This window comes from Nomascus leucogenys, chromosome 18 (genome assembly GCF_006542625.1).
Source record: "Nomascus leucogenys isolate Asia chromosome 18, Asia_NLE_v1, whole genome shotgun sequence".
Taxonomy (NCBI): domain Eukaryota; kingdom Metazoa; phylum Chordata; class Mammalia; order Primates; family Hylobatidae; genus Nomascus; species Nomascus leucogenys.
This window is the reverse complement of record NC_044398.1, coordinates 84710293-84734742: the sequence shown is the minus strand read 5'-3', so window position 1 is coordinate 84734742 and position 24450 is coordinate 84710293. Positions and strand designations below refer to the sequence as shown.

The window sequence follows — 24450 nt, the reverse complement described above, 5'->3', positions numbered from 1 at the left end:
GACAGAGTTTCACTCTTGTTGCCCAGGCTGAAGTGCAATGGTGTGATTTTAGCTCACTGCAGCTTCTGCCTCCTGGGTTCAAGCAATTCTCTTGCCTCAGCCTCCTAAGTAGCTGGGATTACAGGCACCTGCCACCGTGCCTGGCTAATTTTTTTGTATTTTTAGTAGAGACAGGGTTTCACCATATTGGCCAGGCTGGTCTTGAACTCCCAACCTCAGGTGATCCACCTGGCTGGGCCTCCCAAAGTGCTGGGATTACAGGAGTGAGCCACCGTGCCCGGCCAAGAGATGCTGTTTCTGTTTCACCCCCACAGTATTCCAGGCATAAAGTCTAGCAGCTCTCAATGATTTCAGGGAGAAGAAAAATATCCCTTTACTCACACAAAGCATTTGGTAGGTTTAGCCCGTTTACTGAAGAAGATTGGGGCATCACCTCTCACACTGCTGGCTCCCTGGATCTCTGTATATTTTCCTCTTCCATCTTTCTTCCTCTCAATCTACTCACCCTTCCTGCCCAGGAGAGGCACAAATTCCTCATCTTCAGCAGAGAGATTTGGTGGTCCTCTTTTGGGAATTCCCCTTACACCTCAACTATGTCATTACGATGAACATGGTATTTCCAGCAGGCCATTCTAACCCTGTGCTGTGACCAAGGAGCCAGCTTGCTCCCTCTGTCCCTCAGCCACCCTCAGCACGGTATCGCTGCCCCGCCTGCTGGCTTCTTTGCTACAGGATAGCAACAGCACTTCTCACATCACATGCAGACACAACAATAATCAGAGGAAGAGACATCTGTCTTTTTCTTGTTTTTTGCCTTTTTTTTTTTTTTTTTTTTTTTTTTTTTTTTTTTTGAGAAGGAAGAAATCTTTTCCAAGAAATTTCTTAGCATACCACCTCTCAGAGGACATTGGCTAATGCTGTGTCACCTGCCTGTGCTTAAACCAGTCAAGGGGACAGGACTGTGAGGATTGGTTCACTGAGACTAAGACTTGCTTTTTGGGCCTGGAGATAGGCTCCATCTCCAGGAAGCTCAGGGCCATGTGAGGGAGGCAGGTAGATTCCTAAACACAATTGGGATTCCATTAACAAGGAGGAAATGAATTTGGGGTAGACAACCAATAGCATCTGCCACATTGACTGCAAATGTGAATATGAGTTAGCAGGAAAAAAGGAGGGCGTACTTCTAGGGAGGTGGAAGAGCATTCAGCAATAGTCAAGGAATGTGAGAAGTCTCTTGAATCTGGGGTCAGAGGCAAAAGGAAGTGATGTGGGATATTAAAGCAAGAGAGCCAGGCATGGTGGCTCACACCTGTAATCCCAGTTTGGGAAGCTAAGGTGGGAAATCTCTTGAGGTCAGAAGTTTGAGACCAGCTTGGGCAACATAGCAAGACCCCATCTCTATAAATAATAATTTAAAAAAATTAGCTGGTTGTCGTGGTGTGTGCCTGTAGTCCCAGCTACTCTGGAGGCTGAGGTGGGAGGATTGCTTGAGCCCAGGAGTTCAAGACCAGCCTGGGCAATGTAGTGAGACCTCGGCTTTACAAAAAAAATTAAAAAATTAGCCAGACATGGTGGTGCGTTTTGGTAATCACAACACTTTGGGAGGCTGAGGTGGGAGGATCGCCTAAGACCAGGAGATCAATGTTGCAGTGGGCTGTAACTGTGCCACTGCACTCTAGCCTGGGTGACACAGCAAGACCCTGTCTCAAAAAAAAAAAAAAATAGTGAGAGAGAAGAGGTAGGGTGACCAAACATGCAGGATCTTTTTGACTTTGCTAAATGTTTTTTGTTACAGGAAAGAGAAAAACACTGAATTGGAATAGAGTGCAGCCATTATTCATTTGCTCTCACTTTGAGCTTTAATACATATATGTGTTCTTTTGTTGTTTTCCTTTGTGGTCTTTGAGATACCCAAGTCCATATACTTCTTTCCTTGTGTTACATGCTCCGACTTCAGCACCACATTTTAGTGTTACGATTCTGTTAAAGAAAAAAGAAATTAAACTCCATTAATTTCTTTCATAGGACAGAAGTTAATTGCATCTCTTATACCCATGACATCCAGAGACAGAATTAAAGCCATCAGGAACCAGCCAAAGACCATGGAAGAGAAAAGGAACCTTAGGTATGGACCAAAGGCTTTTCTTCTTTCCCAGATTTCGTGCGAACCTCAATCTTCTACTTTTGCCCCATCTCAAAAAGATAAGAAATAAATAAGCACAATAGAAGAGACAAATCTTCCTGACAGAAAAATTTCAAATGCCCTCTGTAGGTACTCCTTTCTCCAGGGGCTACAGCTTAATTCCCGCTCCTGGGCTAGAGTGTGGGCTCTGCTTGGTGAGCTGCTTTCAAAGAGTAGGGCGTGGAAGGAAGAGAGGGGCATAACTTTCCCGTGGAGAGTCTGCCTAGTACTGCCTTGGCCAAGACTCAAGGTTAACATCCCCAAGGATAAGTCATGTGATGGGGGAAACACGTCTCCTCTGTGCTACTCTCTCCTAAAACCCACAACCCCAGTCTAAACAGCGAAAAACATTAGGCAAATCCCAACTGAAGGATATTCTACAAAATACTTGACCAGTACCCCTTGAAACTGTCGAAGTCATCAGAAACAAGGAAAGTCTGAGAAACTATCATAGAGTAGAAAGTTCTAAAGAGACATGACAGGTTGGGTGTGGAGGCTCATGCCTGTAATCCCAGCATTTTGGGAGGCCAAGGTGGTGGGATTAGTTGAGCTCAGGAGTTAAAGACCAGCATGGGCATCATAGTGGGACTCCATCTTTACAAAAAATGAAAATTAAAAAGGAGAGACATGACAGGTAAATGCAATGTGGTATCCTGGACAAGATCCTGGAATAGAAAATGGACATCGGTGGAAAAACTGGTAAAATCTGAATAGTCTGGAGTTTAGGTAATAGTAACGTACCAGTACTGGTATCTTAGTTTTGAAAAACCTACCATGCAAATGTAAAATATTAATGGGAAAACTAGTGAGTGGTATATGGAAGTTTTCTTTACTGTCTTTGCAAGTTTACTGTAAATCTCAAACTACGCTAAATAAAAACTTTACTTAAAAAATAAAGACCAGCCAAGCGTGGTGGCTCACGCCTGTAATCCCAGCACTTTGGGAGGCTTAGGCAGGCAGATCACGAGGTCAAGAGTTCAAGACCAGCCTGGCCAACATGTTGAAACCCTGTCTCTACTAAAAATACAAAACTTAGCCAGGTATGGTGGCATGCGCCTGTAATCCCAGCTACTGGGGAGGCTGAGACAGGAGAATCACTTGAACCTGGGAGGCAGAGGTTTCAGTGAGCCAAGATCACACCACTGCACCCCAGCCTGGGTGACAGAGCAAGACTCTGTATCAGAAAAAAAATAAAGAAAAAAGAAAAAAAAAATAAAGACCTTAGGAGTTTTATAAGCTCAGGAATTCAAAACCCGAGGGTAAGGGCTGTTTTAGCCTTCAGAGTTTACACTAATTGTTACTTAATCTTTTTTTTTTTCTTTTTTTCAATTTGAGATAGTTGGCAGAAAGTAGTAGAGTGGATGCAACAACAATTACTAGTAAGTGATTCATGGATGTAGGATTTTCTGAGGTTTCAAAAATAAATTTCAAATCCTGGCAGGGTGGAATAGATTTGTCAACAAGTAAATTACAAATGGCAGAAAGCAAATCAGGCCAAGTCAAAATAGAAAGAGATTGCAATGGGAGGACCAGAAAGGTCTGCCCTCCTTAACTTTGCTGGGGAAAAACGGGCAGAGGGGGCATTTGAGCTGGGCCTTGAAAGACAATTGACCATGACATTGGGATGGGCCTTCGAGGTGGACCAAAGAAAGCCAGCAAAGAACCAGAACAAAGCAGATGTGGTGAGTTCATGGAAGGGTAAGGAGACCAATTGTGACTGTGTCTTTCTGAAAACACTTCCATTTCAAACTCTGCATGGCTCCCTGTGTCACTGAATAGGGGCTCCAAAGACCTTGTAGCAGGATTTCTCAATCTCAGTACAAGTAACATCTTAGGGCTGGATCTTTCTCTGTTGTGGGGGCTGTTTTGTTCATTGTAGGGTGTGTAGCAGCATCTCTGATCTCTACGTACTTGATGCCAATAGCACCCCCTCTCCACTCCTTTTTCACAACCAGAAAAGTTTCCAGACATTGCCAATTGTGTGGGGGCAATATCACCCTAGGTTGAGAACCTGTATTAGTCTGCTCTCACTCTGCTAATAAAGACATACAGGAGACTGGGTAATTTATAAAGGAAAGAGGTTTAGTGGACTCACAGTTCCACACAGGGGCTACAGCTTAATTCCCGCTCCTGGGCTAGAGTGTGGGCTCTGCTTGGTGAGCTGCTTCCAAAGAGTAGGGCGTGGAAGGAAGAGAGGGGCATAACTTTCCCGTGGAGAGTCTGCCTAATACTGCCTTGGCCAAGACTCAAGGTTAACATCCCCAAAGATAAGTCATGTGATGGGGGAAACACGTCTCCTCTGTGCTACTCTCTCCTAAAACCCACAACCCCAGTCTAAACAGCGAAAAACATTAGGCAAATCCCAACTGAAGGATATTCTACAAAATACTTGACCAGTACCCCTTGAAACTGTCGAAGTCATCAGAAACAAGGAAAGTCTGAGAAACTATCATAGAGTAGAAAGTTCTAAAGAGACATGACAGGCTGGGTGTCATGTCTATATGAGGGGAGGCCTCACGATCATGACAGAGGATGAAGGAAGAGCGAAGGCACATCTTACATGGTGGTAGGCAAGACGGCATGTGCAGGGGAACTGCCCTTTGTAAAACCATCAGATTGGCTGGGTGCAGTGGCTCATGCCTGTAATCCCAGCACTTTGGGAGGCCAAGGTGGGCAGATCACCTGAGGTCAGGAGTTCAAGACCAGCCTGGCCGACATGGTGAAACCCTATCTCTACTAAAAATACAAAAATTAGCTGGGCATGGTGGCAGGTGCCTGTAATCCCAGCTACTCGGGAGGCTGAGGCAGGAGAATCGCTTGAACCTGGGAGGCAGAGGTTGCAGTGAGCTGAAATTGTACCACTGCACTCCAGCACGGGTAACAGAATGAGACTCCATCTCAAAAAGAAAAAAAAAAAACCACACACACACACACAAAAAGCATCAGATCTCATGAGACTTATTCACTATCATGAGAACAGCATGGGAAAAACCCGCCCCCATGGTTGAATTACCTCCCACCTGGTCCCTCCCATAACACAGGATTATTACAATTCAAGGTGAGATTTGGGTGGGGACACAGAGCCAAGCCATATCAGAACCACTGACATACAGGGATACTTGCTCCATGCATGTTATTCATATCCTCCTCCCTTCCCTTTGTTGATTCCATTCCAGCCACCCTGGCCCCCTTTGCTGTGCTGTCTACCTTGGGGCTTTGTGCTGGCTGTTCCCTATGCACAGGACATTTTTATATGAATCCCTCTTCTCCTTCAAATAGGGTGATGCTCAGATTTTACCCTATTTCAAATTGTAATACTGTCCCCGCCCCATTACTTCCCATCTCTTTACCCCACTCTGTTTTTTCTTCTTTTCCTATAGTACAAATCACCTTCTAATATACTACATAGTTTACCTACTTTATTATTATATTTATTGCTTACTGTCTTTCGCTTACAACTAGGATGTCAGCTCTATAAACCAGGGAAATTGTCGTCTTAACACCTGGGATGATGTCCAACACATCATAGGAGTTCAATAACTATTTCTTTTTTTTTTTTTTTTAAGAAATGAGGTCTTGGCCGGGCGCCGTAGCTCATGCCTGTAATCCCAGCACTTTGGGAGGCCAAGGCGGGTGGATCACTTGAGGCCAGGAGTTGGAGACCAGCCTGGCAAACATGGTGAAATCCCGTCTCTACTAAAAATAGAAAAGTTAGTGGGGCGTGGTGATACACACCTGTAATCCCAACTACTTGGGAGGCTGAAGCAGAGAATCGCTTGAACCTGGGGGGCAGAGGCTGCAGTGAGCAGTGACCAGGCCACTGCATTCCAGCCTAGGTGACAGAGTGAGACTCCATCTCAAAAAAAAAAAAAAAAGAAAAAAGAAAGAAATGAGGTCTCGTTCAGTTGCCCAGGCTGGACTGCAATGTTGTGATCATAGCTCACTGCAGTCTCAAACTTTTGGGCCCAAGTAATCCTCTCACCACAGCCTCTGGAGTACCTGGGACTATACAGGCAGGCACTACCACCACACCCAGCTATTTTTTGTTAATTTTTTTTCTTAATAGAGACAAGGTCCCACTATTTTGCTCAGGCTGGTCTTGAACTCCTGGCCTCAGTGATCCTCTTGCCCCAGCTTCCGAAGTGTTGGGATTACAGGCATGAGCCACCATGTAACTATTTTTTGAATGAATGAGTTACAACATTTGTATCTGTCATTTTCTCTTGCTGTTCCCTACAGGAAAATAGTTGACAAAGAAAAAAGCAAACAGACCCATCGTATCCTTCAGCTCAATTGCTGTATTCAGTGTCTGAACTCCATTTCCCGGGTAAGTCAGTAAAACAGGCACAGCAAGAGGGTGAAAACAGGGAGGGAGGAGAGTGAGGATGAAAGGGGACTCAACGGGAAGACAACCAAAAATCAGAGTGATTTCATTGCCCAGAGCCAACGGTTAGTACAGGTGTGGGAAAACGAGGTGGGCATGGGGAAGAACTAAGAGGTTGCTGAGTTCATTGGACAACTTGGCCATTGGGAGTGGCATCTTCAACAGCAAACTTGGGAAGGTCATAATAGCCCCACATTAGAGTTGACAAAACATTCGTAAACATGCCTAGCATGGTGCCTGCACTTAACAATACTCCAGACGTGGTGGCTGTTTCTGTTATTATGGCACCTGCTCAGTCGATATTTGTTGAGTCAACAGCAAGCCGCACCTGCTTTGAATCCTGATTCCAGGCTTATCGGAGATCCAAGAACAGCCTGTCGGAAATTCTCAATTCCATCAGCCTGTGGCAGAAGACGCTGAAGATCATTGGAGGCAAGTTTGGAACCAGCATCCTCTCCTATTTCAACTTTCTGAGATGGCTTTTGAAGTTCAATATTTTCTCATTCATCCTGAACTTCAGCTTCATCATAATCCCTCAGTTTACTGTGGCCGAAAAGAACACCCTCCAGTTCACTGGGCTGGAGTTTTTCACTGGGGCGGTAAGTCCTTCACTTCTCCTACCCTAAGTGCACCAATCACCTCGGAAACCCAGGGACATGCCTTGCTGGTCACCCACTCACACCTCTCATTTTGCCTGGGGGTCAACTGATGGGGAAAGTGGATGTTTGAAATGTTTTCTGGCTGAGTGTGGTGCTCATGCCTGTAATCCCAGCAAGTTGGGAGGCCAAAGCAGGTGAATCACTTGAGCTCAGGAGTTGGAAACCAGCCTGGGCAACATGGCAAAACCCCGTGTCTACAAAAATACAAAAATTAGCAGGGCATGGTGGCGCACACCTGTAATTCTGGCTACTCGGGAGGCTAAGGTGAGAGGATTGCTTGAGCCCAGGAGGCGGAGATTGCAGTGAAGCAAGATTTCCCCCACTGCACTCCAGCCTGGGCAACAGAGCGAGGCCTTGTCTCAATCATCAATCAATGAATCAATAAAGTGTTTTCCTGCAAAGTAACATACACACATCATAGTGGAATTTCTGTCTCCAGAGGCAACCATCTTGAGCAGTTTGTTGTTATCCACACACTTTTTTGGCAAACATATGGACACTTCTGTGCATGTAGAGAGGCATTCTTTTCTTTTCTTACAAAAGATGAATTATTGTATATTATCTACAACTTGATTTTTTTTTTCTTAGCAATATGTGGTGGGCATTTTCTTGTGTTGGTGTTTACAGATCTATGTTTTCTTTCTTTTTTATTTTTATTTCTACAAAGTACAATGTTCCTTTTGAAAAATTCCTACTATAGAAGAAAACTAAGAGAAAGTTCATTTTATATTTTTTTCTTTGTCCAACTCCCCATTTTGAGATATATCTTTGTAGGCTGTTTTTTTCTTCCTGTACAAACGTTGATAGATACATACTTGATAAAAAAAAAAAAACAAATAGATGACAGACACATAATTATGCTTTTAAAAATAAAAAGAGGATAGGATTGTACTACAAGCCTTTCTTTTCCTTTCCTTTCTTTTTTCTTTCTTTCTTCTTTCTTTCTTTCTTTCTTTCTTTCTTTCTTTCTTTCTTTCTTTCTTTCTTCTTTCTTTCTTTTTCTCTTTCCCTTCCTTCCTTCCTTCCTGGACCCCAAAATGTCTTTCATAACTTGCTTATTCAGACTAGGATTCAGTCAACAATCAGATTATACATTCTGTGTTTCCTCCCCCCGCCCTTAAATCTCTATTAATCTAAAATAATCAGCCGGGTACAGTGGCTCACTCCTGTAATCCCAGCACTTTGAGAGGCCAAGGCGGGTGGATCACTTGAGGTCAGAAGTTGGAGACCAGCCTGGCCAACATGGCAAAACCCCATCTCTACTTAAAATACAAAAATTAGCCAGATGTGGTGGCAGAAGCCTGTAATCCCCACTAGTAGGCAAGCTGAGGCAGGGAGAATTGCTTGAACCCGGAAGGTTGCAGTGAGCTGAGATCTTGCCATTGCACTCCAGCCTCAGTGACAGAGTGAGACTCCATCTCAAAAAAATAAATAAATAAATAAAAAATCTCCCCAGCCCAGCCCCTTTTTTCTTGACATTGGCTTATTGCAGAAATTAGGCCTACTGCTATGTAGATTCCAACGTCCTACCTTCTGGAATTGTCTGATGATTTCCTAGTGGTTTCTAGAATGTGTTTCTCTGGCTTCTTATTTCCTGTGCACTGAAATGTAGGACTAAAGGCTTGATTTGTTTCCTATTAAGCATGTTTAGCCATAATACTGGTGACAGAGGCACATAATACTGGTGACACGATGGGCCTGGCTGTCGTGTTCTTGCTGATGTTTCACTTGGTCACTGGGCCAGGTGGTAACAGCTCAGTGTCTCCATTGTAAAGTTAAGTTGGATTTCTTTTCAAGTCTGAGAGCCCAGTGACACAGTGTCCAAATTCTCAGTGCCCCTTTCCTGGAAAACAAAATGTTAAACTGACTGGCCCAAGCTTCTTATATTCAGGAGAGGTCAACTCTCATGACCATAGTCATTTACCTTTTTTTTTTCAGGAGATCCACCTGACCTAGGGTTTATTGTACCTTTCAGGGTTATTTTAGGGACACAGTGATGTACTATGGCTTTTACACCAATTCCACCATCCAGCACGGGAGCAGCGGGGCATCCTACAACATGCAGCTGGCCTACATCTTCACGATCGGAGCATGCTTGACCACCTGCTTCTTCAGTTTGCTGTTCAGGTATGGAAGCATCTGCATTTCCTGATTCTGAGGGTCATGTTAGATTTCGGCAAAAATCCAAGAAATTCAAAAATTACCCAGGTAACAGTTTCTCTGCAGTTCTTTCTTTTCTTTCTTTTCTTTCTCTTCTTTCCTTCCTTTCTTTCTTTCTTAGATGGAGTCTCACTCTGTCACCCATACTGGAGTACAGTGGCACAATCTGGGCTCATTGCAAGCTCCGCCTCCTAGGTTCAAGTGATTCTCCTTCCTCAGCCTCCCGAGTAGCTGGGATTACAGGCGCCTGCCACCACGTCCCACTAATTTTTGTATTTTTAATAGAGACGGGGTTTGACCATGTTGGCCAGGCTGGTCTCAAACTCCTGACCTCAGGTGGTCCACCTGCCTCGGCCTCCCATAGTGCTGGGATTACAGGCGTGAGCCACCACGCCCAGCCTGCAGTTTTGACTTTCTATTGCTGTCCAATTATTCCTTGTCCTGCAATATAAAATAGGAGCTTGGACAGAGGAAGAGAGGTTTTTCTGTGCTTTTAAAGAAATTGGTCAGCCTGATAATAAGGGTGCAGTTACCCCAGCAATGATCTGAAGAGAAAAACATGATAGATAACTATCAGAGAGGAGGTTCAAATGGCAAATACACATATGAAAGGCTGGGCATGGTGCTCACTCCCAGCACTCTGGGAGTCTGATGCAGGCTGATCACTTGAGTCCAGGAGTTCGAGACTGGCCTGGGCAACATGCCGAAACCCCATCTGTACTAAAAATACAAAAAATTAGCCTGGCTTGGTGGCGCACGCCTGTAGTTCCAGCTATTCGGGAGGCTGAGGTAGGAGAATCACCTGAGCCCATTAGGTCGAGGCTGTAGTGAGCTGAGATCAGTCCACTACACTCCAGCCTGAGTAACTGGAGATCCTGTTTCAAAAAAAAAAAGGAGAGAGAGAGAGAAAGAAAGAAAAACAGCATGCAATCTCTGTATTAGTTTGCTAGGGCTGCCTAGCAAAGTACAACAGACCGTTGGTTTAAACAACATAAATGTATTTTCTCACGGTTCTGGAGGCCTGAAGTCCAAGATCAAGGTGTCAGCAGGGTTGGTTTCCTCTGAGGCCTCTCCCCTTGGCTTGTAGATGGCCACTGCCTCCTGCCTGTGTCTTCACATGGTTATCCCTCTGTGTCTTAATCTCCCTTTTTCATAAAGATGCCATTTCTACTGAATTAGGACCCAATTTAATGACCCCTTTTTTAAAAATGTAATTACCACTTTAATTAATTAATTTTGAGATGGAGTCTCACTCTGTTGCCCAGGCTGGAGTGCAGTGGTGTGATCTCAGCTCACTGCAACTTCTGTCCCCGAGGTTCAAGGGATTCTCCTGCCTCAGCCTCCCTAGTAACTGGGACTACAGGTATGCGCCACTGTGCCCGACTAATTTTTGTAATTTTATTAGAAACGGGGTTTCACCATGTTGGCCACTGGTCTCAAACTCCTGACCTCAAGTGATCCACCTGCCTCGGCCTCCCAAAGTACTGGGATTACAGGCGTGAGCCACCGTGCCTGGCCTGTAATTACCACTTTAAAGACCCTACCTCCAAATACAGTCACATTCTAAGGTACTGTGGGGTTAGGACTTCGACATACGAATTTTGGGAAGTACACAGTCCAGCCCATAGCAACCTGACTGCCAGCATGCTAATTCAAACTAAAGTGAGATTTTGTTTTGTTCTGTCAAAGTAGGAAATGATTTTATTATTATTATTATTATTATTATTATTATTATTAGTTTGAGACAGACCCTTGCTCTATACCCAGGCTGGAGTGCAGTGATGTGATCTCGGCTCATTGCAACCTCCGCCTCTTGGGTTCAAGTGATTCTCCTGTCTCAGCCTCCTGAGTAGCTGGGATTACAGGCTCATGCCACCATGCCCAGCTAATTTTTCTATTTTTAGTAGAGACAGGGTTTCACCATGTTGGCCAGGCTGGTCTTGAACTCCTGACCTCAGGTAATCCCCCCTGCTGAGCCTCCCAAAGTGCTGGGATTATAGGTGTGAGCCATCACGCCAGGCCAGAAATGATTCTAAAGTTGCTGTTACTGAGTGGTGGCAAATTTCAGAACAGCAGCGTCCATCCGTCTTATGCAGCAGTTTTGTGTGTGTGCTGAGGGCTTCCTGGGCCTGAGACATCCCATGACCATAACAGTGCCTTCATCAAGTGTGTGCTGCTGTAAGCACTGCATGGACTCTCTAGAAGACAGAATAATCTCCCCCCACCCCCCAGAGAAGTCTACGTCCTAATCCCCAGAACTGGTGAATATGTAACTTCACATAACAAAAGGGACTTTGCAAATGTGATTGAGGATTTTTAAATGGGGAGATTATCCTGGATTATCCTGGTGGGCCCAATGGAATCACAAGGGTCTTTATAAGAGGAAGGCAGGAGGTCAGAGAGTAGCAGGGAGATGGGAAGATGCTACCCTGCTGGCTTTGAAGATGGAGGAGATGGCCACAAGCCAAGGAAAGAGGATACCCTCTAGAAGCTGGAAAAGACAAGGAAATGGATTCTTCCCTAGAGTTTCCAGAAGGAACATAGCCCTACCAACACCTTCGTTTTAGCCCTGTGAGACTCGTTTTCTGATTAGCTGGGTGTGGTGGCATGCGCCTGTAGTTCCAGCTACTTTGGAGGCTGTGGTGTGAGGATGGCTTGAGCGCAGGAAGTGGAGGCTGCAGTGAGCTATGACTACACCACTGCTCTCCAGCCTGGGCCACACAGCAAGACCTCGTCCCTAAACAAACAAAAAACACAAAAACAAGAAAAAACATTTTCTGACTTCTGATCTGTAGAAGGGTAAAAGAACAAATTTGTGTTGTTTTTAGCTGCTAAGTGGTGGTCATTTGCTATAGCAGCAACAGGGAACTGGGTGGATTACTTGAGGTCAGGAGTTCAAGACCAGCCTGGCCAACATGGTGAAACCCTGCCTCTACTAAAAATACAAAAATTAGCCGGGCGTGGTGATGGGCACCTGTAATCCCAATTACTTGGGAGACTGAGGCAGGAGAATCGCTTGAACCTTGGAGGTGGAGGTTGCAGTGAGTAGAGATCACACAACTGCACTCCAGCCTGGGAGACAAGAGTGAAACCCTGTCTAAAAAAAAAAAAAAAAAAAAAAAAATTCTGTGAGGTGAGTTTTATGTTATTCCCTCTCTACAGATATGGAAACTGAGGCTTAGAATCAGAACCATTCGCAAGACAAAAATCCCTCAGTTGGCAGAGCCAGGGTTGCAAGCCTGGCCTGTGCGGCCCCAAAGCCAGTGCTTCTTTAACCACTGTGTTGTGACCACACTGCTCCAGGACAACAGCTTGGGGCTAAGTCTTCACGTTGCCTTTCACCATTAATAATAGGGCTGCCCTTTGTTGAAGCCCCGCACTCCCAATGACGGCCGTAATAACCTTCAGGTATTTTGCTTTCTGCCTTCTCCAGCATGGCCAAGTATTTCCGGAACAACTTCATTAATCCCCACATTTACTCTGGAGGGATCAACAAGCTGATCTTTTGCTGGGACTTCACTGTCACTCATGAAAAAGCTGTGAAGCTAAAACAGAAGAATCTTAGCACTGAGATAAGGGTAAGGCGAGCTCACTTTACTCATTTGCCGTCAGCTGGTCTCCTTCCCTCCTCCAGTATACCTGTAACTTTTCTTTTTTTTCTTTCTTTTTTTTTTTTTTTGAGACGGAGTCTCATTCTGTCGCCCAGGCTGGAGTGCAGTGGCACAATCTCAGCTCACTGCAAGCTCCACCTCCAGGGTTCACGCCATTCTATTGCCTCAGCCTCCCGAGCAGCTGGGACTATAGGCGCCCGCCACCACACCGGGCTAATTTTTGTATATTTAGTAGAGATGGGGTTTCGCCTTGTTAGCCGGGATGGTCTTGATCTCCTGACCTCGTGATCCGCTTGCCTCGGCCTCCCAAAGCGCTGGGATTACAGGCGTGAGCCACCGCGACTGGCTGTAACTTTTCTTAAAGCAATAATGAACTATTGTTTTATTGCCCATGAGACTGGTACAAAAAATTAAAATATTCATAATGCCTAGAGCTGGGTATAGTGTAGAGAAATGGGCATTTTCCCATGACAGTTGGCTTTGTAATTAGTACAATCTTATTGGAGGCCAGTTTAGCGATTTATATCACTGTTAAATGTGCTTTGCCCAGACTAGAGTACAATGGCTCAATCATAGTTCACTGTAAGCCTCGAACTCCTGGGTTCACGTGATCCTCTCTTCTCAGCCCCTCGAGTAGCTGGGATTACAGGCATGAGCCATCACACCTGGCTAATTTTTTAATTTTGATTTTTTGTAAAGACAAGGTCTCCTTATGTTCTCCAGGTCCCGAATTCCTGGGCTCAGGTGATCCTCCTATCCTGGCTTCCCAAAGTGCTGGGATTACAGGTGTGAGTCACTGCACCTGGCTAATGTACTTGTTTCTTCACTCCACAGTTCCAGGTTTAAACTTTTCTCTAGGCCAGGCGCTTTTCTCTAGGTGGCTCACGCCTGTAATCCCAGCACTTTGGGAGGCCAAAGCAAGAGGATCACTTTAGCTCAGGAGTTCCAGACTAACTTGGGCAACACAGCAAGAATTTGTCTCTATAAATTAAAGAAAAAAAGTACTCTTGGGCAATGGTTCTTCCTTCCTTCCTTCCTTCCTTCCTTCCTTCCTTCCTTCCTTCCTTCCTTCCTTCCTCTTTCTTTCTTTCTTTCTTTCTTTCTTTCTTTCTCTCTCTCTCTCTCTCTCTCTCTCTCTCTCTCTCTCTCTCTCTTTCTTTCTTTCTTTCTTTCGAGATGGAGTCTTGCTCTGTCACCGAGGCTGGAGTGCAGTGGCTTGATCTCGGCTCACTGCAAGCTCCACCTCCCAGGTTCATGCCATTCTCTTGCCTCACCTTCCTGAGTAGCTGGGACTACAGGAACCCGCCACCACGCCCGGCTAATTTTGTTTTTGTATTTTTAATAGAGAGGGGGTTTTACCATGTTAACCAGACGGTCTCGATCTCCTGACCTCGTGATCCGCCCGCCTCGGCCTCCCAAAATGCTGGGATTACAGGCATGAGCCACCACGCCTGGCTGTTTTTTTTGTTTTTTTTTTTTTTTTTTAAACGGAATCTTACTCTGCCACCCAGGCTGGAGTGTAGTGGTGTGATCTTGGCTCACTGCAACCTCTGCCTCCAGGGTTCAGGTGATTCTTCTACATCAGCCTCCCAAGTAGCTGGGATTACAGGCACCTGCCACCACACCTGGCTAATTTTTGAATTTTTTAAAGTAGAGATGAGGTTTCACTATATTGGGCAGGCTGGTCTCGAACTCCTAGCCTCAAGTGATCCACCCGCCTTGGCCTCCCAAAGTACTGGGATTACAGGCATGAGCCAGCCAGGGCAATGATTTTCAACCCAGAGAAATCTTGCCCCTCAGGGGGACATTTGACAACCTCTAGAGACTTTTTAATTGTTACAATTGGGAAGAGGGTGTTCTTGGTATCCAGTGGGTAGAGGCCAGTGATGCTGCTAAACATCCTACAATGCGTAGAACAGCACCTGCAACGGAGAATTATGCAGCCCACCATGTCAATAGTGCAGAGGCTGAGAAACCCTAGTCTATAGACACAAACTTATTAAAAAGAAAACGCAGCTGGGCATGGTGGCTCATGCCTCTAATCCCAGCACTTTGGGAGGACGAGGCAGGCATATCACGAGGTCAGGAGTTCAAGACCAGCTTGGCCAACATGATGAAACCCCATCTCTACTAAAAAAAGGACAAAAAAGTAGCCGGGCGTGGTGGCGGGCACCTGTAATCCCAGCTACTCAGGAGGCTGGGGCTGGAGAATCGCTTGAACCCAGGAGGCAGAGGTTGCTGTGAGCCAAGATCGCGCCACTGCACTCCAGCCTGGGCAACAAGAGCGAAACTCTGTCTCCAAAAAAAAAAAAAAAAAAGAAAAGAGCAAGCTGAGTTTATAAATAAAGGGGCTTTAATTTTTTATTATTATTTTCGACACAAGGTCTTGCTCTGTCACCCAAGCTGGAGTGCAGTGGTGCAATTATAACTCACTGCAGTGTCGACCTCCTGGGCTCCAGTTAGCCTCACACCTCAGCCTCCTGAGTAGCTGGGACTATGGGTGCACACCACCATGCCCAATTAATTTTTAAATTTTTTGTAGGGAGAGAGTCTTACTATGTTGCCCAGGCTTCTCTTGAATGCCTAGGCTCAAGTGATCCTCCCACCTCGGCCTCCCAACATGTTGGGAATTCGGGTGGGAGCCACCAAACCCAGCCAAATAAAGGCGCTTCGACAAGAGGGTTGCAGATGTGAGCTTCTTTCTCAGTGTAGATACTCAACCTTATTCTTCAGGAAAGAATTTTGTGACCTCAGTGTGCTTTTCTCAAGAACATGGTCCCGCTCTATTAATTCCAACTGTTTCTGTAAGATGGAAGCAGTGTTTGGAGATTCTTGGCCCATTTCAGAGTCCTCCATGGGTCTCCCATAATCCATGTTCATCATGAATGTTCCCCCTCTCTCTCACCTGTGGATTTGGGCTGGATTTATGTCTCTGGGTGTGGCAAGCATTCCCTGGGGATCTTTGCTAGCCATGGAGAGGGATCTCTGGATAAACCTGACTTTCATTTATTTTTATTTATTTATTTGTTTATTTATTTATTTATTGTTTGAGACAGAGTCTCACTCTGTTGCCCAGGCTGGAGTGCAGTGGTGTGATCTCTGCTCACTACAACCTCCACCTCCCGGGTTCAAGTGATTCTCCTGCCTCAGCCTCCCGAGTAGCTGGGATTACAGGCATGCACCACCACACCCAGCTAATTTTTGTATAATTAGTAGAGGCGGGGTTTCAGCATGTTGTCCAGGCTGGTCTCAAACTCCTAACCTCAAGTGATCCACCCGCCTTGGTCTCCCCAAGTGGTGGGATTACAGGCGTGAGCCACTATGCCCAGCCATAAACTTGACTTTCTTATGTTTCTAGGAGACCCTGTCTGAGCTCCGTCAGGAGAATTCCAAGTTGACGTTCAATCAGCAGCTGACCCGCTTCTCTGCCTACACGGTGGCCTGGGTTGTCTCTACAGGAGTGGCCATAGCCTGCTGTGCAGCCGTTTATTACCTGGCTGAGTACAACTTAGAGGTAACCAACACTAGGGTCCAGGACAGAGAGAACCAGGTGAAGGGATGAGATGCTGGAGGGGAAGGGTGGTGTGCAGCCCACGGTTCAACCCAGGATCTATGGCCAGCAGCATCAGCACCAGCAGAGAACTGTTAAAAATGCAGGGGTGAGGCACAGTGGCTTACATCTGTAATCCCAACACTCTGGGAGGCCGAGGCGGGAGGATCACCTGAACCAGGAGTTCGAGACCAGCCTGGGCAACATGGAGACTCCATCTCTACAAAAATTTTAAAAATTAGCCCGGCATGGTGCCATGCATCTGTAGTCCTGGCTACAGTGGTGGTCATTCATCGGTGACTACGATTTCACATGAATGGTAGCTCGGCTGTGTCGTTTCACAGCCCTGGGGCCAGGCCTTGCCTTGTTTGATCTCAGTTAATTCTTGGAACATCTCTATGGGTTATGTGATCATTTCTCCATTGTACAGACGGAGAAGAGGGGCTCAGAGAAGCTAAGGATCTGGCCCTAGACCTTGCAGCTTATGTGTGGGGAGGGAGCCGTATTGGAGCCCAGGTTACCCTGGCTCCAAAGTTACCACCAAAAATGCAAGTGGTGCTTTTGAACCATCCAGAGGTAGATGGAGGTAGGGTGAGGCCATGCAAGGAGGATGTGGGAATGTGACATATCAGATAACTCCAAGGGCACGGAAGGATGCCTGGCAGAGGTGCAGCCCTGGCTCCACTCCCAGCCAAATGCCAGGAGGTCCCACATCCCCGATGAATGACCTCCTGGAGGCCCAGTGCCTCTCCCAGCCTCACACGAAAGTGCAGCATGGGGCCGGGCACAGTGGCTCACACCTGTAATCCCAGGACTTTGGGAGGCCGAGGAGGGCTGATCACTTGAGATCAGGAGTTTGAGACCAGCCTGGCCAACATGGTGAAACCCCGTCTCTACTAAAAATACAACAATTAGCTGGGTATGATGGTGCACCCCTGTAATCCCAGCTGCTCGGGAGGCTGAGGCAGGAGAATCACTTGAACCTGGGAGGCAGAGGTTGCAGTGAGCTGAGATCATGCCACTGCACTCCAGCCTGGGCAACAGAGTGAGACTACAGCTCAAAAAAATTAAAATAAATAAATAGTTAACCCCAGAGGAACTACATCTTGGGTTTTCTATCATGAGAGACTTTTGAGTGAAGCAGAAAGGGGTACAGTGTACAAGTCAGCCCTCTGTTCTCTCCCCCATCCCCTGCAGTTCCTGAAGACACACAGTAACCCTGGGGCGGTGCTGTTACTGCCTTTCGTTGTGTCCTGTATTAATCTGGCCGTGCCATGCATCTACTCCACGTTCAGGCTCGTGGAGAGGTATGAGATGCCGCGGCATGAAGTCTACGTTCTCCTGATCCGGTAGGTGATCTGTCACGCCCAACACCAGCCTCTATTTCCAGGAGAGAAGTGGGATGGTAGCTAGAAAGGATTATGCTTTAGTATCAAAGTTTTGTCCTCCAGCAAGGAGGAATTTCGAAAGTAAGGTGTGGCTGGGCGTGGTGGCACATGCCAGTAATCCCAGCACTTTGGGAGGTTGAGGGGGGAGGATCACTTGAAACCAGGAGTTCGAGAACAGCCTGGGCAACATAGCCGGATGCTGGCTCTACAAAAAGCTGGATGCAGTGGCATACACCTGTTAGTGCCAGCTACTCAGGAGGCTGAGGTGAGAGGATCGCTTGATCCCAGGAGTTTGAGGTTACCTATGATTGCACCACTGCACTCCAGCCTGTGCGACAGAGCAAGACCCTGTCTTAAACAACAACAACAAAAGAGTGAAGTGTGTTTGTGTGGTGTGGGCTTTTGCTCAAAGTCATGGCTTGATTGCTTTCCTAATTGCTACCAGCGGGGGATTGGCGTAGTTCTCAAGTATGGGATGTACAGATGGGCAGACAATGCACGCACAAAGGCTCCTGGGCTGAGGAGGGGACTGAAATAATCCAGTGTTCCCCTTGGTCAGGCTGTGAGTCCTGGTACCCACTGCCTCAGGTGGGAGGAAGGGCACATTTTTGTAATTCCACCACCCAAACGAAGGTGGGAGGAGTGCTTTGGGCAACTCACTGGCACCCACGGGGTGCCTTTTTGTGATTCCCACAAAGGCACCATATGTGCTAGAAGTGATCCTGGAGTTTTGATACACAAAGCCTGGAACTACCCAAATTTTGTCCTTCTAGTTTCTTCGCTGACTCGTTCCTGGTTATGGTGGGGTTTATAAGTACAGGTCTGTAGGCTGGGCACAGTGGCTCATGCCTGTAATCCCAGCACTTTGCGAGGCCAAGGCAGGTGGATCACCTGAGGTCAGGAGTTTGAAACCAGCCTGGCCAACATGGTGAAACCCCGTCTTTACCAAAAATACAAAAATTAGCTGGGCGTGATGACGCACATCTGTAATCCCAGCTACTTGAGAGGCTGAGGCGGGAGAATTTCTTGAACCTGAGAGGCAGAGGTTGCAGTGAACCGAGATCCTGCCACTGCACTCCAGCCTGGGTGACAGAGGGAGACTCCATCACAGAAAAAAAAAAAAAAAAAAGTGTAGTTCTGTACAATGCAGACTGAGTTTCTTTGCTGATCAGTTCCAGAGCCCTTGCCTTACCATGGTCTGTGAGATCTGGCTCCCGGCCAGCGCTCCAGCCTCATTTTCTCCCACTGTCCTTCCTGCTCACTGCCTGTCCCCGTCACAGACCTCCTAAGCGTTCACAAATATGCCAAACCATATTCCCACCTCTGGACCTTTGCATGGGCCTGGAATGTTCTTCCCACACATGACCACATGGCTTGCTTCCTGACTGCATTTTGCGTTCTTCAAACATCACCCTCGTGTTGCACTCTTCCTTGCACACCCCATTAAAAATAACAGCTCCCTACCACCTTTTCTCCTCTGCAGCATAATTTTTTTTTTTTTTTTGAGATGGAGTCTCACTCTGTCGCCCAGGCTGGAGTGCGGTGGCATGATCTCTGCAGTATAATTTTCTTACCACTTCCTGACATATTTGTATTTATTTATTATCTTCCTCTCCCACAGTTTACGGGGAAATCTTTGCCTTGTTCACAATGTCTGGGATATCATAGGCGTCCAAGAATGACTGGTGAATGAATGAGCAAATTGGCCAGTCAGTCGATTATATCCAATTCATATTATGAAAATTCCAGCCAGGTGCAGTGGCTCATGCCTGTAATCCTAGTACTTTGGGTGGCCAAGGTGGGAGGATTTCTTGAGCCCAGGAGTTCAAGACCAGCCTTGGCAACATGGTGAGACTCCATCTCTACAAATATTTAAAAATTAGTCAGGCATGGTGGATTGCGCCTGTAGTCCCAGCTACTCAGGTGGCTGAGGTGGGAAAAGTGCTTGAGCCCGGGAGGTCAAGGCTGCAGTGAGCCATGACCACACCACTGCACTCCAGTTTGGGTAACAGAGTGAGACCCTGTCGAAAGAAAGAAAAAGAAAGAAAGAAGGAAGGAAGGAAAGAAAGAAAGAAAGAAGAAAGAAAGAAAGAAAGAAAGAAAAGAAAGAAAAGAAAGAGAGAGAAAGAGAAAGAAAGAAAACTCTGACCATATTCCTATGCCCTCATTATTCCCCACATCCCAGCCACCGATCCATGGTGCCACTTTTTAAAGTACGTATAGAAGGGGAAATATTAGGTCTCACTGCACCCCATAACCTTGCATAATGAGTATGATGGGCATAAAATACCATCTACTAGATGATGGAATTGTAAAGACTGAGGGGGATGATTCAATAAAGAGGTTGGTAGTGTATGCTGGGTCAGCACCCAATAAACACTGTGTACATTTACTATCATTATAATGGAAAGTGAAATCAGATCATTTGGAGATGCAACAAAAGAGAATGTATCAGTCAGAATAAATTAGGTTATACTGCAGTAACAAACAACGCCCCAGATCTCAGTGGCTTGGAACACAAAGGTTTATTTCTTGCTCATGTTACATACACAGTGTGGATTAGCAGGAGGGCCCTTCTTATGTTAGTCACTGAGGGATCCAGGCTGAGAGAGCAGCAGCCATCTTGAATATTGTTGATCGCCGTTCCAAAGGGAAGATGGGGAGTTCTGGAGGGTCTCACAGGGGCATTAAGTGCTCCAGCTTAGAAGTGACACACATTGCTTCTGCTCATAATTCATTCACCGGAACTAGCCATGTGCCCCCCGCTCCAACCACAGGGGCCAGCAATTTCTATCTTACCATGTGCCCCAAAGGAACTATTGGCAGACAGCATGAAAGACTGCCATTGAAGGTAATCATAAATGTTGTCTCTTCTGTTTAGAAACATCTTTTTGAAAATATCCATCATTGGCATTCTTTGTTACTATTGGCTCAACACCGTGGCCCTGTCTGGTGAAGAGGTGAGATTCTATGCTTCTCTGCCTTAAGTCTGGTTTCTTAGCATTTGACCAACAGGGAGGACATGGGTTTCTCAAGAGCCATCACAGTCTGTATTTGGTATTAATCCCTTGTGGGAAGAGAATGAAAACCAATCTGGAAAGTAACATAAGGCAAAATGGGTCTCAACAAAAAAGCTCGGGTTCTAGAGTCAGGAGGACCTGATTCGAAGGCCAGCTGTGCTGTGTCATCTGCTGAGTCACTTAATCTCTTTGAGCCTCACTTTTCTCATCTGTAAAACTGGGATTAAACAATATCATGTGTAGTATAAGTTCAGTGCCCAGCATATGCAATGGATGCTAGTAATTTTAGTGCTAGTCTGTCCTAACCGCCTTGAGGTTAGACAAAATCATTTTTGATCCTTGATGTTCTATTTTTCCTGTAACCTAGATACCCTGGGCTTTATCAATCTGTAAACTCATAAATGCTGGCAGTAACAATTACGTCCTAATGCTGACTGTTCCTGGCCTTCCTTCACTTAACTGCAGTTTCTAGTCTTCACTAACCTCAGAGAATGGGTGCCTGAGGCTGGTGTCCCATGTGGATTTAGGAACAAGTCAGCCTCCCTGGCCTTCTCATGGGGATGCCTCTGCCCCTGCTACTGCATCCCCCATGAGAATGTGCCTTCACATCACACAGTAATCCTTAGCTGATGGTCGTCATGAGCCCTCAGATACCCAGGATGCCCTAGGATTGGAAGTAGAGTCAGGGAATCAGGAGCCTTTCTCTATTTTTCTGTCACCCATTATTCCTGGGCCCTAAAATAGCTCTGCTGTGTCTAGACTCAAACCATCTCACATGAACATGGCACCCTAAACTTCTCTCCCTAATTGTCGAAGAGATTCAAAATCAGCCCTACAAGTTAGTATGGTTAGAGCAGATACCATATTATTCTTCCATTCATGCATCCATCCATCCCTCCATCATTCATTTATCCACCCATACATCTATTCATCCATCCATGTATTCATCTGTCGATCCATGTATCCATCTATCCATCCATTCATACATCCATCCACTTATCCATTTATCCATCCATGTATGAATCCATTAATCCATACATATATTTATCCATTCATGTATTAATCCATCCATTTATCTAACCATCCATTTATTCATCCATGTATTCATTCATGCATGCATCCATCTATCAAGTCATGTATTCTTCCAGCCATCTATTCTTCCATCCATTCATCTATGTATCCATCTATCCATTCATCCATCATCCATCCATTTACACATCCATCATCCATCCATCCTTGGGCTGTGCACCCAAAAGTTTCCTCTCCTCCTTCAGCCAAATCTAGAAGCTCCCAGTCTATCAGCTGATAGCACTGACTTCTTGCAGACGTTCCTAGCCACTAGTTTCATAAACTGACTAATTTGAGCTTCCAGTTTACACTAGCCTACTAAACCTCTAGGCCACTTTCTTAATCAAGCAGACATTAATTGATTTTTTGTACGGTCAGTAAGCAAAAACAGTGAAGGCATTCTTAGCCATTGGCACTTCCTGCTCTCTTGAAGAAACTGATTACCCCTGGCTGAGAAATGGGATCCAGAGGGGATAGGGCAGAGATGAAAAGTTTTATGGGGAGAGATCTTGAGCAGGGAAAGTTTGGGTATGTGTGGAAGGCAAACTTTAATGGGGGGAAGAAGGAAACCCAAAAGAGAACAACACCCTTGGAAACAAACTCAGCTGCGTTTTTTCAGAGTGGGTCTACTTTTTTGAGTACACAAGGACTTGGTCAAACCCAACCATTAGCTATGTCCTAATGGGTACATACAGCCAGGAACAGAGGAGAATTGAGCTGAGCCACAGCCCCTTCCCACATCCTGACTCTTGTTTGCCTTCCAGTGTTGGGAAACCCTCATTGGCCAGGACATCTACCGGCTCCTTCTGATGGATTTTGTGTTCTCTTTAGTCGATTCCTTCCTGGGGGAGTTTCTGAGGAGGTAAATATTTGTCATTCTTAAGTAATTAGTGCCTGATGCTGTAATCAGAACCCGATTCCTGGCTTAGTGGGACGTACAGGTCCCTGACATACTCAAAGCATGCATTGTTCCAAGTCTGCCTGTTGTCCTTGGGGATACTGTTCACTTCTAAATTAGCTAAAATTTCACCTTAACCTGACAGTTCTGTTGTCATAGTTCACTTGGTTCAGTTGACCTTTTACAACCTTTTGAAAACAAAGTCTAGAAATAAAAGACAGAAACTGAGCCATTTGAAATCTTGTCCAGCCAAGGGCAGTGGCTCACGCCTGTAATCCCAGCACTTTGGGAGACCGAGGCAGAAGGATCACTTGAGGCCAGGAGTTTGAGACTAGCCTGGGCAAAATAGGAAGACTCTGTCTCTCTCTCTCTATATGTATATATATTTAAAAAAAAAAAAAAAAGAGAAGAAGAAAAAGGCAAAGAAAGAAAAGAAAAAAAGAAATCCACTGTAGATAATTTCAATATTCTAATATATATTCCTCCAGATTTTTCTATGCACATATCGCTCTGTATGTGTCTTTACTATATAATGCTATATAATTTTCAAAAGCAAAAATGGAGTCACACTGCAACATATTATAGAATTTGCTTTTATTAATCTGTCACTGCCTTGACATCTTTCCATGTCAGTACATGTAGATTTATCTCATTGTTTTAATCGAATTAATGTATTAATTTTATATTAGATATAATATATACAGAATCGAGGCACTGTCATTGTCCCATGTCTGGTTTTTTAAATTCAGTAATTCATTTTTGTTAATACTATGATGAGCCTCTCATTCCTTATAGACATTTATGTATTTCTGCAAGCTGCTCTAGTAATAAGATGGTCTGACCATCAGATAAGATGGTCTGATGTTGATTATTTTCTCAGTGGATAGATTCAATGCCAAATTTCCTCATTCATTTTTGCCAAAATGTGCTTTTATTCTAGCCTCTGTCGAGGGCCTGGACATAAAGGTGAAAAGGTTTGGCCGGGCGCAGTGACTCATACCTGTAATCCCAACACTTTGGGAGGCCAAGGCGGGTGAATCACCTGAGGTCAAGAGTTCAAGAGCAGCCTGGCCAATGTGGTGAAACCCCATCTGTACTAAAAATACAAAAATTAGCCAAGCGTGATGGTGCGTGCCTATAATCCCAACTACTTGGGAGGCTGAGGCAGGAGAATCGCTTGAACCCGGGAGGTGGAGGTTGCAGTGAGCTGAGATCACGCCATTGCACTCCACCCTGGGTGACACAGCAAGACTCCATCTCAAACAAACAAACAAAAAAAAAGTGAAAAGGTTTTTTTTTTTTGGCAGATCTTTTTTTTTAATTGGCAACTCCTCTTTATGAATAAATTAATATGAAATCAAGTTTCCCCAGAGTAAATGGAAACTTGGTTTCCTTGTTGTGGATTTAGAACACAGGGAAACATAATTTGGTAGCAGCAACCAAAAATTTAAAAATGTTTGAGTTGAGAGGTGCTGAGTTCATCCAGTTCATGAAAAAAAAAAGGTTTAATTAGCAAAGAGGGGTATAACA

General features: G+C 45.4%; 1 protein-coding gene across 5 annotated transcripts in view; it reads left to right on the top strand.

Moving 5' to 3' along the window:
• TMC5 (transmembrane channel like 5) overlaps nucleotides 1–24450 on the top strand; it is a 96584-nt gene that overhangs the window by 49090 nt on the left and 23044 nt on the right. For 4 of the 5 annotated variants that reach the window (XM_003266082.2, XM_003266081.2, XM_003266085.3 and 1 more), the window contains 9 exons: nucleotides 2026–2125; nucleotides 6422–6509; nucleotides 6917–7165; nucleotides 9201–9352; nucleotides 12819–12963; nucleotides 16355–16510; nucleotides 17744–17895; nucleotides 20816–20894; nucleotides 22787–22884. In XM_003266082.2, the coding sequence (XP_003266130.2) occupies nucleotides 2026–2125; nucleotides 6422–6509; nucleotides 6917–7165; nucleotides 9201–9352; nucleotides 12819–12963; nucleotides 16355–16510; nucleotides 17744–17895; nucleotides 20816–20894; nucleotides 22787–22884 (1219 nt within the window). The remainder of the gene's footprint in view (nucleotides 1–2025; nucleotides 2126–6421; nucleotides 6510–6916; nucleotides 7166–9200; nucleotides 9353–12818; nucleotides 12964–16354; nucleotides 16511–17743; nucleotides 17896–20815; nucleotides 20895–22786; nucleotides 22885–24450) is intronic. The other variant, XM_003266084.4, reaches the window with a different exon arrangement.